We start from the raw sequence: 16891 nt of genomic DNA on the forward strand, positions 1-16891 counted from the left end.
GCGTGGGCAGCGGTTGTGAACAGACACTGTGTGTTTCAAAGGGAGATTGATCAGGGGCAGCAGGAGTCTGTTTTAGGATCTGGGCAGCTGTGTGCTGGGTCGGGAGGGCTGCTCCCAGCTGCCAGCGTTCCTAGGCCTTCAGCTGGGACTGGTGTTTAAGTTGGTACCTGGCTCTGTGTTGCCAGCACAAACTGCTTGTTTCAGAGGAGTGTTTGATTGTACTTTTCTAATGGAGAATTTTCACCAGCGGGACAGTTTTGTCTAGTATTTCCCTCGCTATGTGTAAGGAAGTCTGATTCTTATTCTGTCTCTCTCTTTTTCGTTACCTTCCGTTACCTCTTTCCCTTCTTCCCCCCCTCTACTTGTCTTCTTTACCACCCCTCCTCCCTTTTCTCCCCCTCTCCTCCTCTCTCTGTCTCCTTCTTTTACCCTCTCCCCTTCTATCTTGCTAGCCTCTCTCTCTCCCTATTTCCATCTCTTTTCTCTCCCATCTCCCTTCTCTCCCCTCCCTCTCCCCTCCTCTCCTCTCTCCCTCCCCTCCTCACCTCACCTCATCTCCTTTATATTCCATCTCCTTTTCCTCCTCTCTCTTCTTCAGTCTCCTATGCTCACCCTCGTTTCACCTCCTCTTCCCTGCTCTGTTCTCCCTTTTTCCCTCCCCTCTTCTCCTCCCTCCCTCCTCTCCCCTCCTCTCCCCTGCTCTGTTTTCCCTCTTCCCCTCCCCTCCTCTCCTTTCTCCCTCCTCTCCCTTCCTCTTCCCTGCTCTGTTCTCCCTTTTTCCCTCCCCTCTTCTCCTCCCTCCCTCCTCTCCCCTCCTCTCCCCTTCTCTGTTCTCCCTCTTCCCCTCCCCTCCTCTCCTCCCTCCCTCCTCTCCCCTCCTCTCCCCTTCTCTGTTCTCCCTCTTCCCCTCCTCTCTCTCCTCCTTCACACTACTACTGTATGGCCTTTCACAAGACATCATAAGGAAATGCTGCCCCCCACCACCACTCCACGCTCCTTTTCTCTCTGCTTTTTGTTGGATGTGTTACTGGTTTCCACGGCTGTGATTTGTGATATTTGCATTCAGGTTGGAATGGAATTAATTCTTCTCCGTTGGAACTTATAAATTGTGATGTGTAAATGTGTAACTATTTGCAATGGAAGTGAGGTCTGTAGAGCTAAACATTTTTTGACGGAAGAGGCTCCCTAGCTCAGGTGTCATGAGAAATCACCCTCTGCTCCCAGCTGTTCTCCCACTCCAGCTCAGGCTGAGTTGCCATAGTTTCTTCTGCTCATTTGACATTTTCTTGAATTCTTCTCTCTTCTGCGATGTATTTTGTGCATAGGAGTCTCAGAGAAAAGTTTCTCAGGCGTCTATTCTGGAATGTTCTTATTGGAGGATCACGTTTGAGATTTACTCGTATACAGGTTATCATTCTCAAACCCTTTTGTCCACGGATAGTCCACGCCATCCAGCCCTGCAGGCAGCAATTCAGCGCCAACCTGAGCTTTGCAGGGCTCTCCTCTCCCTCAGCATCCTTAAGCTTTTTATGCTAACCTGACATTGTATTCATTTAGTCCATCACAAGTTTGCCATTCTTAGTGGCTTCATAGAGCAGAGACACGTGGCTTATAGTACTGGAGGATCATGGTCTCACAGGTGGGTGTTGGTGGCACCAGGCTCTTCCAGAAACTCCAGGCAATGGCTGGCCCTGGCCTTTCTGTTAGTTTTGCTGTTTGTTGATGGCTGTTGGCACCGCTGGTTTGTAGCTCCTAACTTAGTCTCTCTTCCACCTTCACATGGCGTTTCTCCATCTGTGTCTCTTCTCACTCTCCGATATGGAACAGTCAGTGTGGATTAGGGCAGAGTCTAATTCAGGAGGACCTTCATCTTGATGACACATGTAAAGACCCTATAGCAAAATAAGGTCATATTTTCAGGTGCTGACAACTTAGATGTCAAAGTTTGCTTTTGGGGATACAGTTTGACCCTTGGCAACATTCTACAGTTTCACCAGAGTGTGACTTTTATGCTTTTTAAAGCCCATTAGCAACAGCTTGGTTCTTTATTCAGAGACTTAACACCCTGCTTCAGAAACCAAAAAATTCTCTTTAAAAAGTTTATTTTGATTTTTATGTGTATATCTACTTTTCTGTATGTGCACCACAGGCATGCAGTGCCTTAAGTGGCCAGAAGAGGGCATCAGATTCACAGGAACGGGAGTTAGAGGCAGCTGAACCATGTGGTTGCTGGGAACCAAATCCCAGCCAGCAAGATCATCCAGTGCTCTTAACCACTGAGCCATCCCTCCAGTCCCTCATTAGTTTATTAATTCTTTACAATGAATGTGTCTTTTGCTCCCTTTTGTAACCTTCATTTGTCAGGTCAATATCTTCCTGGATTGGCCCTCACTATTTCATAATATTTCTTTATTTTCCCTTTAGTCTCTTATGCTTTATCTTCTAGATGATTCCGTGACTTCCTTCTCCAGCCGGCTGCTTTTGTTCCCATCCTTTTCTTTTTTGGTTAGTCTTTGAAAGATTTATTTTTACAATGATATTTTAATTTCCAAGATCTTTTTTCTCTCTTTAAAAGTTTTTAGGTGTGGCATCTACTCAGATTTTCTAGGGACAATAATTAGAATTCGGTATTGCTTGTGTTTCCTGGAATCATCTGCTTTCACAGGAGGTCATTGTTCTCAGTACTAATGGTTTTATTTGCAATCCCTGGGACTTTATGTAGCCATGGGTAATGACTGAGATGGGGGGGGGCGGACTGGCAGTTTGGAAGGTCTATTCCTAGCCTATAATCCTTGCAGAAGTAAGGAAGTTGACCTGGAATTCTATGAGAAGATCTGGATGACATGGGAACTTCCCTTTGTGTTCATGCATCCATGCATATGTGTGCACATATGTGTGCATTCATTAGACAGACATGGAACAACAGTGGGTGTTAAAGGGGGATTTGCTTGGTGCCTGGAGTCTCCATGTATTTCCCCCTCTGCTGGACCTGCCCCCTTGTACCTCTTCACATACCCTTTGTCTGATGATCTCTGGGGTTATGTCAATCTCTGCCCTGCTTCTCTGCAAGTCTTCACTATTGGCACCCTACAGTTAGGGACCCTTCTCTGCAAGTCTTCACTGTTGGCACCCTCCGCAAGTCTGGACCGTTGGCACCCTACAGTTAGAGACCCTTCTATGCAAGTCTGGACCGTTGGCACCCTACAGTTAGGGACCCTTCTCCGCAAGTCTGGACCGTTGGCATCCTACAGTTAGGGGCCCTTCTCTGCAAGTCTTCATTATGGGCTACCTACAGTGAGAAACTCTTCTTTCTTAAGAGGAGTTTTTATGTTTCTCTAACTTTTCTTTGGATGAAAACAGCTACATCAGACTTCCTAGTTTTCTAATCAGAGGAAGAGGGCCTTCTTCTCCCATGATTCAGGTGGCTTCTTGAGTAGCTCAGATGACCCCAGTGAACCCAAGGCCAGTCTTTCATGGGCCAGTTTTTGTCCAGTGGTCTGGTTGCCTCTTTACTCAGTCCCGCAGAAATGCCATAACCCTTGCATTTTATGACAAGCATTCTGAGTGTTCAGCATTGTCAAGACATAAGTCTGTTACAATGCATATGTCGGTGGGTCTTAGGGAAAAAGACAGGGACCACGTGCCACCTTCCAAGAAAGCTCTCTTATACCCTTTAACTTTTTCACTATTTCTGCTGTCAGATACTTGATTGCATGCAGTGTTGTGGGCACACACCTACACATGTAAACACACACATACACCCTCTCATTGAGTTAATAGCTTCGCAGGACTTGGCTGTGTGTTTTCTGTCTGAGTTTTTATTTTCTTTGGCATCTGGGAAGGTAAAGATCTACATGCTTGTTAGGGTGCTTTCCGTATGATGTGGAAATGGAGTCCACCTCACACATTAATCACATGAAATCAAATAGGATCTTGGAGGTTCAGTGGTTGCACATTATTAATTGGTCTGAAGAACTGAAATAATTTCAGCAGCGTTTTTCACCTGAAAGCGTGCAAAATGATTGCTGGGCAAAGTTTAAAGATTTAGGCTTTTCTTCTTTCTTTCTTAAAAAAAATTCTTCCACATTTGTTAGTGAGTTTTCTTCATGTTTAAAAATCTTTAACCCAGTTGAGAGAGAAATGCTTCCCACCTTTTTTTTCTTTCTCTTTCAGCCAAGAATCGTGGGATTGCAATCCCCGTCGACTTGGACGGCCAGGTGAATACACTCTTCATGAAGAACCATTCAAGTACGGTGCAGAGAGCAGCCATGGGCTGGAGGCTCTCAGCCCGCTCTGGGCCTCGCTTCAAGGAAGCTCTTGGAGGGCCAGCGTGGGATTACAGAAATATCATCGAGAAGTTACAGGTACAACAAGAACATGAAGTGACATTAACATTTACTAGCTTCTCTATTATTAAAATGTGTCATATCATACAGCCTTTTTTTTCTGAGACTGGGTTTCTCTGTGTAGCCCTGGCTGTCCTGGAACTCACTTTGTAGACCAGGATGGCCTTGAATGTACAGAGATCCACCTGCCACTGCCTCCCTAGTGCTGAGATTGAAAGTGTGTGCCACCACTACCCAGTGTTATATATAATACAATATGGTCGAAATTATCAAGTCTTACTGGGGCAAAGCTTTCTTCCATAGCTCCTTGCCACCACCTTCTCTTTAGTAGTTTCTGGATAGATTGTCCTGACTTACTTTTTAGCAAGTTATATAACAATATATTCTGATAGTTTCTTAGTGAGTAATGACCCTTGATCTCAAGATAATTATGTCAATAATAAAATTAGTAAAAAAAATAACGTACTATAAATGATACATGCAATAAATTAAGTTTTCATAATATTGACTCAGTTTATCTTCCAGTGTTCACTTCTATTCCTTGGGTTTAAATAAGCCAATCCCTTTCTTCACCAGGTCCTTTTACAAGTCTTCATCCATGGTCTGGCCTGTACGTTTAGGCCTAGTGAGCAAATGACCTATGGCTTTCTTCTGTGCTGCCACATTAAAACACCATAGGCTGGATGGTTAAGAAACAGACATACATTCTTTTAGGATTCTGGAGACAGAAGTCCCAGATCTAGGTATCAGTGGCTTGTTTTATTCTGAGGCCTCTGTCCCAGACTGTGGATGGCTGGCTTCTCATGTGTCTCTGGTCTGTGCAGCTGTACACCTGCGCCTCAATTTCTGTCCCTTATGTGACTACCACTTAGTCATTTCAGATAAAAACAGTGGCTCATATGAACTCATTTTATCCTCGTGCTGTAATGAATGAATGAAACCAGATTGGGCTAACGTGTAAACAGCAAACATTTGGTGACACCAGGGTCCATCTTGGATGAAACTCCCACATTGCTGTCCTGGTTAATGTTCTTACGTGTGCCACGTCTGGAAAGGCACTCGTGTGACCACTCTGTGTCTGTCTTAGGACAGTGTGGCCACGTGCCACGTCTGGAAAGGCACTCGTGTGACCACTCTGTGTCTGTCTTAGGACAGTGTGGCCACGTGCCACGTCTGGAAAGGCACTCGTGTGACCACTCTGTGTCTGTCTTAGGACAGTGTGGCCACGTGCCACGTCTGGAAAGGCACTCGTGTGACCACTCTGTGTCTGTCTTAGGACAGTGTGGCCACGTGCCACGTCTGGAAAGGCACTCGTGTGACCACTCTGTGTCTGTCTTAGGACAGTGTGGCCACGTGCCACGTCTGGAAAGGCACTCGTGTGACCACTCTGTGTCTGTCTTAGGACAGTGTGGCCACGTGTCACGTCTGGAAAGGCACTCGTGTGACCACTCTGTGTCTGTCTTAGGACAGTGTGGCCACGTGTCACGTCTGGAAAGGCACTCGTGTGACCACTCTGTATCTGTCTTAGGACAGTGTGGCCACATGTCACGTCTGGAAAGGTACTCGTGTGACCACTCTGTGTCTGTCTTAGGACGGTGTGGCCACATGTCACATCTGGAGAGGCACTCGTGTGACTGCTCTTTGTCTGTCTTAGGATAGTGTGGCCACATGTCATGGCTGGAAAGGCACTCGTGTGACCGCTCTGTGTCTGTCTTAGGACGGTGTGGCCATGTGTCACTTCTTAAAAGGCACTCATGTGACCGCTCTGTGTCTGTCTTAGGACGTCGTGGCCTCCCTGGAGCAGCAGTTCAGTCCCATGATGCAGGCCGAGTTCTCCGTGCTCGTGGATGTGCTGTACAGTCCAGAGCTGCTTTTCCCAGAGGGAAGCGACGCCAGGATAAGATGTGGAGCCTTCATGTCAAAGTAAATGAAGCCAGACCAGGGGTGGTGCTGGTGGAGAAGAGAGGGGGCCTATAGTGGTCTGCTTTTCACCCTCCTAGTGGGTCACAAATCCAGAGCCCCCACCCTCTGAACCTTTTCAGAAAATCCCACTGCACAAATGAGCCACACATAGTCACATAAATTAAAATTTAGATGAATTAAATGAGATAAGAACTCACCCCTCCCCCAGGTTACATCTCTAAGACTCCATGGCTGTATGAGGCTATTCTGTGGCTGTATGAGGCTAATGTCTACCCATTGTAAACCACAGACAGGATGTTGCTGTTAATGCCGAGTCCTGCTGGTCAGCAGAGGTCTAGAATGTGCTGGTGGGGGATGGGAGGGAGTTGACTCAGGGAGCTGACATCCATCAATTTCCCCTGAAAATGGAGGCAGACTGCATTAGAGAAACCAAAAGGAGAGAAGTGGGGTGATTTGGCAGACCCTACATCAGGCAGAGGGAAGGGTTGCCCCACTGCTTCAGAGGCTAAGGCTCTTGCGATATTATAAATAGTTTGTGGCCAGAGGCCCAGGCTGACTATTGTCCATGCTTCATGCTTACTCTACCCCTTCTGTTGGAGACCAGCCTCGACAAAAATACCTCTTGCCAGTGAGGAGCTCCTCCACTCTGATGGCTGAGGACATTAGCCAGGCCCTAGCTAGAGGGAGAGACGTCTCAGTTGCATCTCACGGCACTCGTTCTAAATGGAGAGATATATCCCGTAGCTCTTGCCGTGTCACGGGGAACTGTAATCCCCTTCAGTTTCTGCACAACCTGATCTATGGGGACTGAGTTACATGTCCTGATTATAAATGTTACACTCAGTGCCTACTCCTGGGATGGTTACACCCATGGTACAGAAAATCCTAGAAGATTCTAGAATCCCATGCTTCACCACTGTAGGAGAAAGAGCACACTCCTGTCTGGTTTACAGCAGTGTTCGAGCTGTCACGATGCCAATCACAGCAACTTCTCATGTCTGCTGAGCAATATCATATCATATGTGGTAGACTGAGAGAATGCGGAAGGCTCACTACAGTGTGGTATCACCTACATCTGTGATGTTAGAATTGATGCGCTACAATGCATGGGAAATAATAAATGATAGGGTGGTGCAGACTGCTGTAAATCTTTTTATATTAGCAAAGTGATGGGAAGGAGAATATTAGTTTCCCTGCGTCTCAGAGTGTCACAGCTCGCTGAAGAGCATGCCGAATCTGAGCAGCCCTGACATAAACACCTCAGCAAAGTCTATAAACTGACGCATAGTTTTGAGACACTATGTATCTTATTTATTTTGTGCCCTCAGCCCCATTCCCATGTAGCATATTTGTATATATTTTGGTGAGAAACTGGTGTCCCTTTTAAGGGTTTGTATTTTGCTCTCAGGCTGATCAATCACACAAAGAAACTGATGGAGAAAGAAGAGAAACTGTGCATTAAGATCCTCCAGACCTTACGGGAGATGCTGGAGAAGAAGGACAGCTTTGTGGAAGAGGTATTTCACTTCCAGGGCTTGAAAATAGGCTTGCTTGCTTTCCTTTCTTTTTTGTATTTGAAACAAAGTAAAATTTCCAGGACAGGTAACTATGTATTGACATGGGCCATTGTCCAAGCATTGGGTATTATTCACATTAGCTACATGATCGCAACTTTGTGGCATTCCCTGTCCTGTCCTGTGTTGAACTGAAGAACAACTCAGGTTGTCCTGGCCTGGACATTTGTCTTACTCATGGCACTGCAGTCTGTCTTGGATGCCATCAACAGACTATTGGGCAGAAAGACTTCCTTCGTGGTCCTGGGAATTGAACTCAGGTCTTCTGTGTGCAGGTGCGCTATCACTGAGCTTTACCCCCTTCCTGCCCCCCCCCCCCAGTCTCCAGATGGCCTTGTGAGGTGATGAGTGATTGAGATGCATTGTTTAGACTTCATTTAAGGTGGAGCAGCCTGGAAAGGGTGTCTGTACATGTTGGCGTACGTTTTTAAGTTAGGATTATGCTACATTATTTTTGATAGTTTTATAAGATAATGTCATTGTTTTTTAAAAAAGGGAATAGTTGGTTTATATTCTTAGCTGTATTAACAGATGCACAGATGTATTCAGAAAAATATCGGCTTATAGATTGCCAGTCGGTTACTAAAACGGACAGTTTAGGGGCTCATTAAATGCTAGCCAGCAGTGTTCTAATACCCACAGGGAGAAGCTTAAATATAAAATACAAATCTTGAGAAGTTTCTTTCTTTTTTTTTCTTTTTTGAAGGCTAGCTACCTATTCTTTGCTAAGCATCAACTCAATTTTCTACAGAAGTATCTTGGTGTATTTGTGGAGTATTTCAAAAAATGCTAATCGTCTGATATCTTACAACTGTAAAGGTTTAATCTTTGTTAGTAGACGCGTGTGTTGTCTAATTCCAGAAAGTCTGTGGTGATTGGATCTTGTTTTCTTAGCAAGAAATGGAGTGGAATGTTGGTGGTCATCAGGAAGGGCTTTGCTTCCAAACCCTGCATGAGAGGGAGCTGAAGACCTGGTTTTGTCCAAACCTGCATCAGTGGGGCTGGAGACCCAGTTCTGTCCAAACCCTGCCTCAGAGGGGCTGGTGACCTGGTTCTGTCCAAACCCTGCCTCAGAGGGGCTGGTGACCTGGCTCTGTTGCTGTTGTTCTTGCCACCCTAGTGCCAGCACCTGAGTTCAGCTCCCAGAACCAGTGTGAGAAGCTGGGCGTGAGGCAAGCATGTGTACTCTCAGAGCTGGGGTGCAGAGGGCCTGTCGGGCTCCCTGGCCAGGCAGCCTGGCCTCCTGGGTGAGAGACTCTGCTCAAAACAAACATGTCTGGAAGCAGAGGCGCAGCACCTACGACTGTATGCAGATGCACGTGCCCTGTTAGAATCAAGTGTTTACTAATCCAAACGCGTTCTGCTTTAGTTCCACTGTCTAAACTATATTTGGATAACAAATAACTAAGATAAATGTGGTCAGTGTAATTTTTAGCAAATGTTTTTGACATAAGATTGAAGGAGACCTTACACACTTTGGCGTAAGTTATGGGTCTCGGGATCTGTAGGCTGTTCTCCTGTGAACCCTCAATGCCCTACTGCTGCTTAGCCAATTTCATGGGTGCACGAGGGCCCCCAAGCAGAACAATTAAGTCAACATAGTTTTTGTGACAGCTTCCCAGTTTGACACAACAGATAAATACTGAATGCTCTCAAAGAAAGGAGGAGCATGGGGTCCTGCTCTCAGACGGTGAGTGTTTTAGTGTCTTACAAGCTGCTCACTCTAAAATTAATCATCTGTTCTTCCTGCCCACTCCCCCTCACTGCCTTAGTTCAGCCTCCCTCCATCCCCCTTTCTCCCTCTCTCCCTCCCTTTCTCATCCCTCCCTCTCTCCCATCTTTCCTTTTTCTAGAAAACCCAAGTGGTTCACACACATGCAAACATACATGGGCATAGTTATGTCTACAACACACATTAAAATAAAGGAATGTAGGGGCTGGAGAGATGTTTCAGCAGTTAAGAGCACTGGCTACTCTCCCAGAGGACCCAGGTTCGATTCCAGCACTCACATAACAGCTCACAACCATCTGTAACTCCAGGAAATCCAAAGCTCTGTTCAAGCCTCTGAGGGCACCGGGCACACACACGGTCACAGACACACAGACAGACAAAACAACCATGGAAACATTAAAAAAAAATGCTCCACATGCCCTAGTTTGGTGGTGTGATTTTTTTTTTTTTAATTTATGCCCTGGCAATGCGGAAGCATGCATGGGCAGCTCACATATGGTGGTTCTGTTGAACTGGTCGGATCAAATGAAAGGCATTTGTTAGTCTTATAAATTAGTTTAAAACGAATGGCCACACTGTTTGATGAATTATCACCTCTCCTATTAAAAGGTCTTTCCTATAGGGACCGTTCTCATTCACGCCACTGCAGACCACTATCTTCAAAGCCAGTTCTCAAAGACCTTCCCATCAGTCTCTCTTCTTGTTCCCGCCCCGTCTCTCGGTTGTCACACCTTCTTCATGAGACTCCCATGTCCCTCTTACAAGGCCTGTGGTTATCTTGGAAACACTTGGAAATTCTGCTATACCCCGCCCCAAGCTGGGATTTCTACCTTAATTTTATATGTAAAGTGTCATGCTTACAGGCTCTTTAACAAGAGAGATCAGAAGCCATGGGCATGTGTGGGCTGGGCAACGATCCAGCCTTCCACACAGTGTGCATATGCACACATTTGTGTAGATTGGGGGGCACCTTCATTTTGTGTGTTGAAGGGTGTGTAGGTTCAAAACTCAGTGAAGACTTCCTTGAAACGTCTAGGGGCCAGAAGAGCCTTGTAGAATGGGAGGATGGGGTGGAGGTGGGGTAGCTGTCTACAGTGTCCAGTCAGGAGCCAAGATGCTTAGGCTAGGATACCGACTTTCTTCTCTCTTTCCTTCTTAGTATAAAGGAGATGGCAATGCCACCTGTGAACTGGGTAGAGTAGTAAATAAAACAGTGCATGCAAAGGGACTGATGGATGGCATTCCTTTAATAAAGGCTAGTTACTGTTGCTTTTCAGAGACCAGTGCTTAAGAGCACACTAAACCAGCATTCCATTTCAGAATGTGTTTAGTCCCTTTAATCTCATGATCTGATTTCTCAGCTAATGCAGCCAAATGAGATGAAAAGTTCTTCAGTCTTATTCCTGATTAAAAACTCATCCAAGTGTGTGAGCACCAAGCGCTTATCCAGCAAACTGCTGAAGGAACCCGTGATGATTTCAGTCCAAGATGAAGCCAGAGCCGAGGGGCTTTGAAGATTAAAATTTTGCAGACATTCAGTTAGGCTCAGCGTTCCCCCAACTCCTCATGTTCTGGGATGAGCTGTTTTCAGCCAGAACATTAGACACAACCACTCTAAACGTGCACTGTCTGAGGCCATTTTCCACAGCCCCTGGTGGCAGCATGGCATTGGACAAACAGCCTAGTGACTGATGCTGTGATCTTTCCGGAGGCCCGGCTGGGCAGATGGCATTCACACATGGGACACAGAGAGCAGGCGGAAGCTTCTGGATTTCACAGCTTTCTATCTAGCAGTGATTTATTTCAGGGAAAATTCTGTAAGAAATTATGTCTTGGGTTATTTTGAAGATGACTTCCCCACCTTTTAACTCTAAGATTTACTGTCACTTGAATAAATAATAATTGATTCTTTTCTTCATCAGAATCATGTCAAGTCCCTTAGCTCCTGCCTCAGATGCCTCCAGTCCCCACCATCACCCTCCATGTAAACTTACAGCTAACTCTGCTAGTAAGAATGTGTTTGCTGGGTGCTGGGTGCACACCTTTAGTCCCAGCACTCGGGAGGCAGAGGCAGGCAGATCTATAGGAGTTGGAGACCAGCCTGGCCTAGAGAGTGAGTTCCAGGACAGCCAAGGCTACACACAGAGAAACCCTGTCTCAAAAAACAAAAGAAAAAAAGTACATTTGCAACCAGTCACTTCCTTGCGTGTCCTTGGCCTTCTTTGTAACAGGCAGATAAAAATACATTTTGGAAAGAATGCAGTGGAGAGCGCCATGATTTAAAAACTTTATACCTGTTTTGCAAAGATGAATAAATACCAGTTTTAGTCCTAGCTACATCTGGGGACATGTCTGTTCTTAGTAAATGTCTTTGAGAGGTGAATACAAAGTTGCTTTGCAAATATTCTAGTATTTTAAACCATAACCCCGCAAACCCGCAAGTCAGAAACATGTGTACATGTATGTGTGTATAGATACACACGTGTGTGCACTGGCCCTGCGTGTTGTTTTAGCATGGTGTTAGAAGTCTAGAAGTGTGGACGTGCACTGACATCTTTGCATAGGCGACTGACTAAACACAGAATGGGCACCGTGTTCCGCCTCAGGAGTTTGTGTTTTATTTTCTGATCTGGGCAAAGTGATTGTCAAATGGCTTAAGAGCACTGGGGCCTTTTATAAATGTGTTCTTTCCAGTTGCTGGCTTCGTGGGGCTAGAAACACAGTGGCTTAGTCTAATTGCCCTGCTCTTTACTGAAGAGATGCCAAGTCCTTTACACCTTGGCGTTGCTCTCTTTTATTTCAAAACCTGAGATGTAACACCCTTCCCTGTCTTGAGTTTTTCTGAAGTGAATTCTGAGTGGTTAGAGATCTACAACCAAAGGTTGTAATAAACACCTTGCCTGTACTCAGACCGCTTTCCATTGTCCCTGCGAGCTGCTGAGGTTGCGCCCCATTTAAAGAAAACTGGGGTTCCGATTAACTAATTAAACTTTAGAAGGCAAAGTTGAAAGTCAAAACAGAAAAATCAAACTGAAGGAAAGGACAGGATAATAGGAGGAACACTCAAATGGATGTATCATTGAATTATTACAGTTATCATTTCTGCCTAAGTCTGACACAAACTCTTTTCCAGAACGTGACACGTGACCACGTTAGCTTCAGTTTGTTCTTTTGTAAATTTCATTAGCTGGTTGATTTGATTCAGGGGCTCACTGTAGCCCTGGCTATGCTGGAGCTCCACGTGTAGACTAAACCAGCCTTGAATTCACAGGGATCTGCCTGCTTCTGCTTCTGCTTCTGCCTTCCCAGTGCTGGCATTGAGGGCATATGCCACAACACACAGCTTTGCCGTGTTTTCCAATCACTGTGGCATTTATGGTGTTGTGATTTGACTGGTTTGGAACCCTGCTCTGGGATGCCTTGAGGGTGAGCCCTTTAGTGTGGGTGCTGAGGGACCTGTTGAGAAGGGGCCAGACTCACCACATAAGCTGAAGCCTTGCGTCGTTCCTGCAGAGCTGAGATCTACAAAGTTCTACACCCCCTCTGCCTCCCCTGTCACCTCCTTGTCTCCATGCACATGCCACACCCTGTTGGGCTCTTTGAGGACAGACTACTGATCTTCACTGCCGAGCTTCCAGGGTTTGGCACATTGCCTGCCCCCCCCCCAGCTGGTGTCCAGTGGTGGCCCTAACACACTGTAGATGTAAGGACGACACCGGCCTTTGCTTGCACTAGCCGAGAAGTAGATGCTTGAGGCATCACTTGAAATTCTGCTTTGCATATCTTTGTGCTCCTAGAAGGGGCAGGTTTTGTGGACTTCACACACCTACAAAGTCAGACCGGCTGCCAAGAACTTTAGCACAGAAGGCCAGTGAGGAAGCGGAGTTACCCAAAGGACAGTGTTTGGTGAGCTATTGTAGTGTGTACATGGTGTGTGGCCTGGGAAGCAAGAAAGAAGATGGGACACTGTGCCCAGAGCCAGTGGGAGGGGTGGGAGAAAGGTAGGAAGCTGGGTTTGAAGGACAGCAGTGAGGGAGAGGAGGAGGAAGAAGAAGGGGAGGAGGAGGAGGAAGAGGAGGAGGAGGAGGAGGAGGAGGAGGAGGAGGAGGAGGAAGGCTTCCGTTCCTGCACCTGCGCCCAGCCTTGAGGAGAATGTACCTGGAGAGAATGTGCTACAGACCCAGTTCATGAACAGAGGAGACTCAGCCTGGAGGCTCTGAGCCTATAGAAAGCCCTCTGAAAAACCAGAGGCCCTGGGATTATAGAACAGAGACACTGGGTCAGACTAGCTAGCTGCAGCCACCCTCACTCTGACCGTAGACAGTGTCAGAACCCTAGCGACAGAACATGGGGTAGATCTGGTCTTGCAACAGTTTGGAGGAGCAGAGAGTCTGCAGAGTGGCTCAGTCATCTCATGTTTCCCATCAGATGGGTCTTCTCACAGTCAAGTAGACGGCACCAAAACCTGTTGTCTCTATGTTCTCTGGCTGTTACTGATGTCCATATCTAGACGGGCTGTCAGCTAGGTAGGAGGTTGTCTATAGCCACTTACAGAGGCCATGGAGTCCTAAGCTTTGTTCCATGACAAAACAGGAGGCAGGAGATGAACTGCTCTGCCTAGTGGCTCATGACTCCGCGCTGGCAGATTGTGAACGCAAATCCCGCTTTCTCTTGCCCCTCCCCACTGTGTGACATTAGGGAGCCAGGAACTGAATAATGTTGGGGAAACAAACAATGTTTTAAGTTTGATTTCGTTTTCTCAAGCTGGAGCTGCAGACTCTGTTTTTATTTTACTATTCCAAGTTATTAATAAAGAGTGGGGTACGGAATGGCTGTTCCAGAAGGCTAAAACTGGCTGAGATAAAGTGCTTAGTCTCTGACCCTACAAAACCCCAGTCTCTCCACAGTGCTGAGATTCCAACTGATCCATCAGTCTCGGCAGACACGGACTCCTTCCAGGAGATTTTAATGCACAAACAGACACAGCTTCTTTTCAGAACTTTCATTTACACTATAATTCATTTAAACCATGTAACAGTTAAATAACAGAGCCATCACGTCACAGAGAAGTTAGCAGATGTGTCCGAGTTTACACAGCAAAGCATGGTGGAGCCAGGATGAATCCCAGCCCATGTGGCTTTAGAGTCTACAGTAGAGTGTAATGAATATCCAAATTGTTCTAGGAGCCAGAAACTGAGATGAAGACATGATAAATCCAAGGATAGTGGCCCCAGAAACCTGCCCTCCTCCTCAACCCCGGGGAAATTCCCTCTTCTCTCTTCCTGTCCTCTCTAGCAGACCTCCTCAGTCCTCCAAGAACTCTATGGCTAATCCCAGTCAGCCAGTCCTTGACTCTGTCTGTGATTCAAGGTGACTATTGGCACAGTGGAATGGTTGTGCAAGTAGTTCTCCCACAACATTTCCCCCTTTTTGTGTAAAATAAAAGGGAAAGTTTCAACTCTAACATAGTAAAACTATATACAATAAAAATAATTATCAAGTAAGAAGTACATTCAACATGTCCAGACCATTAGTGTTTAGCAAATTTAGAGAACATACTCTATTATCTATCTTATCTTGGTGAATCTAAAAGCTGATTGACTGATCCTCTCTCCACATCTTGTCCCCCAGAACCATCAGCCCTGAAAACCCATCCTACCTCCACCAAGAATTCCCTCTTCTCTCTTCTGGTCCTCTCTAGCAGACCTCCTTAGTCTTCTAAGAACTCTATGGCTATTCCCAGTAAGTCAATTGCTAACTCTGTCCTTTGATTCAAGGTGGCTTTATTGGCACAGAGGAATGGCTGTGCCAACAATTCTCCTGCAACATTAGAGTCCACGTCCCTAAGGGCCAACTCTCATTGCGTTGAGATGTCAGCCATAGAGCTGTAGGAATGCTGCACGTGGTCACAGAGGAGCAATTCCTTGCTAGAACAGTGTAGAACGGACCACATTCCATTTGTCTTTGTAGATTTTGAACATCTACCACGTACCAAGTCCTTCGGCATCAGCCTGTTTCCTGCCTGTTCCATCTGGTGCCTGAGACTCTTAAGCCTTTCTGTGTGCTTACGCTTCCTCCTTTAAGCAAAACAAGGCCAACAGTCAAACATCAGCAGATTGCTCGGTGGCGTTGTGAGGCACGTCTTTTCACAGTTGTTCTTAGCTTTTGTTTGAGCTGTTAGTTACAATTCAGACTTCGAACTCTACTGCTTACACAAGCACAGCTTGGGAAAGCTGAAAGAAAGGTGATAGGAACACAGCATGGTAGCTTGGTATGAGAAGCCCAAGACACAAGCTATCTATGAGATCAGAGAACAGTTTGGATTGGAGAGGGGTTTGGGGCTGAGGGTACCAACATAGAGGTGTGTACTTAGTGCCGAGCCTACTTCACGTTCCCTTGCCCTGTTGGGGTATAGTCCTTGGGATCTGTTGGTCCCATAGGAAACAATAAGAAAGCCATAACTTCCTATTTTCCCACTGTGAGATTGCTTTTAACAATCTACCGTCGTGATCATGCTGTCTCTTACCAGGGTACATGCAGCCATTGCTTTCTGAAAAGCATAGGTTGTAACCTGTGGAGGATTGGTTGTCTTGTCGGCAGGCTCAGACAAGACTTCTGCCTGTTCCTCAGGGATGGTCCTGACAGCGGTTCCATGGTGGTCTTCCCTGTCAGTGAACAGAGCAAATCACAAACCCTGTAGAGCCACTCTCCCCTTGGCAGCCACGTTTCCCTGAGTCTCTGAACCCATCTCCCAAGTTCCTCTTCTCTCCCTCTGTAACCTGTGTCCTTCCCCTTTTCCTGAGAGGTGCCTCTTGGCCAAGGCCGGCTGCTTTCTCAGCCCTGAGTTGAATAGGCTCTTTTCTCCCCACTCCCCATCTTTCTCAGCCTGGAGCTGCGTGTTTCTGAGGTTTCCCACTGTTGCATCGGGCTGGTTCCTCTCCTATTTTTGAAGTCCCTAATGACTTGGACTACAACATCTTGACCTCTGTCAATATTCTTCCACCTCCCTGCATCCCTCTCAGATGGTCCTCATGCGTATCTAGGACCACAGGCCTGTATCCATCAGCAGCAGCAGGTTCCCATCCATCCCACACCACACTAATGCTCTGGCCTCTCAGCTCCTGACCTCTGCATCTTCAGTGACATTTCTTATCCATCTGTCACTTCTCAGAACTCCCTGGAGGTTTTCACCCCCAGGAACTACTGGTTTATGCAGCCACTCATCCAAGAGTTCCAATGCCCAGGTCTCGACTCTGCTACCCATTCCCTTTGCTTTTCACTGTGCCTGTGTTGGCCACCCTTGAATCTAATCAGGA

At 46.4% G+C, this 16891-nt stretch overlaps 1 protein-coding gene across 2 annotated transcripts in view; it reads left to right on the forward strand.

The window, feature by feature from the left end:
* The window catches only part of Itpr2 (inositol 1,4,5-trisphosphate receptor type 2), a 398346-nt gene that overhangs the window by 205050 nt on the left and 176405 nt on the right, over positions 1 to 16891 (forward strand). For both annotated transcript variants that reach the window (XM_057792035.1, XM_057792044.1), the window contains 3 exons: positions 4174 to 4364; positions 6127 to 6269; positions 7678 to 7786. In XM_057792035.1, coding sequence (XP_057648018.1) covers positions 4174 to 4364; positions 6127 to 6269; positions 7678 to 7786 — 443 coding nt within the window. The remainder of the gene's footprint in view (positions 1 to 4173; positions 4365 to 6126; positions 6270 to 7677; positions 7787 to 16891) is intronic.

This window comes from Chionomys nivalis, chromosome 1 (genome assembly GCF_950005125.1).
Source record: "Chionomys nivalis chromosome 1, mChiNiv1.1, whole genome shotgun sequence".
NCBI classification, from domain to species: domain Eukaryota; kingdom Metazoa; phylum Chordata; class Mammalia; order Rodentia; family Cricetidae; genus Chionomys; species Chionomys nivalis.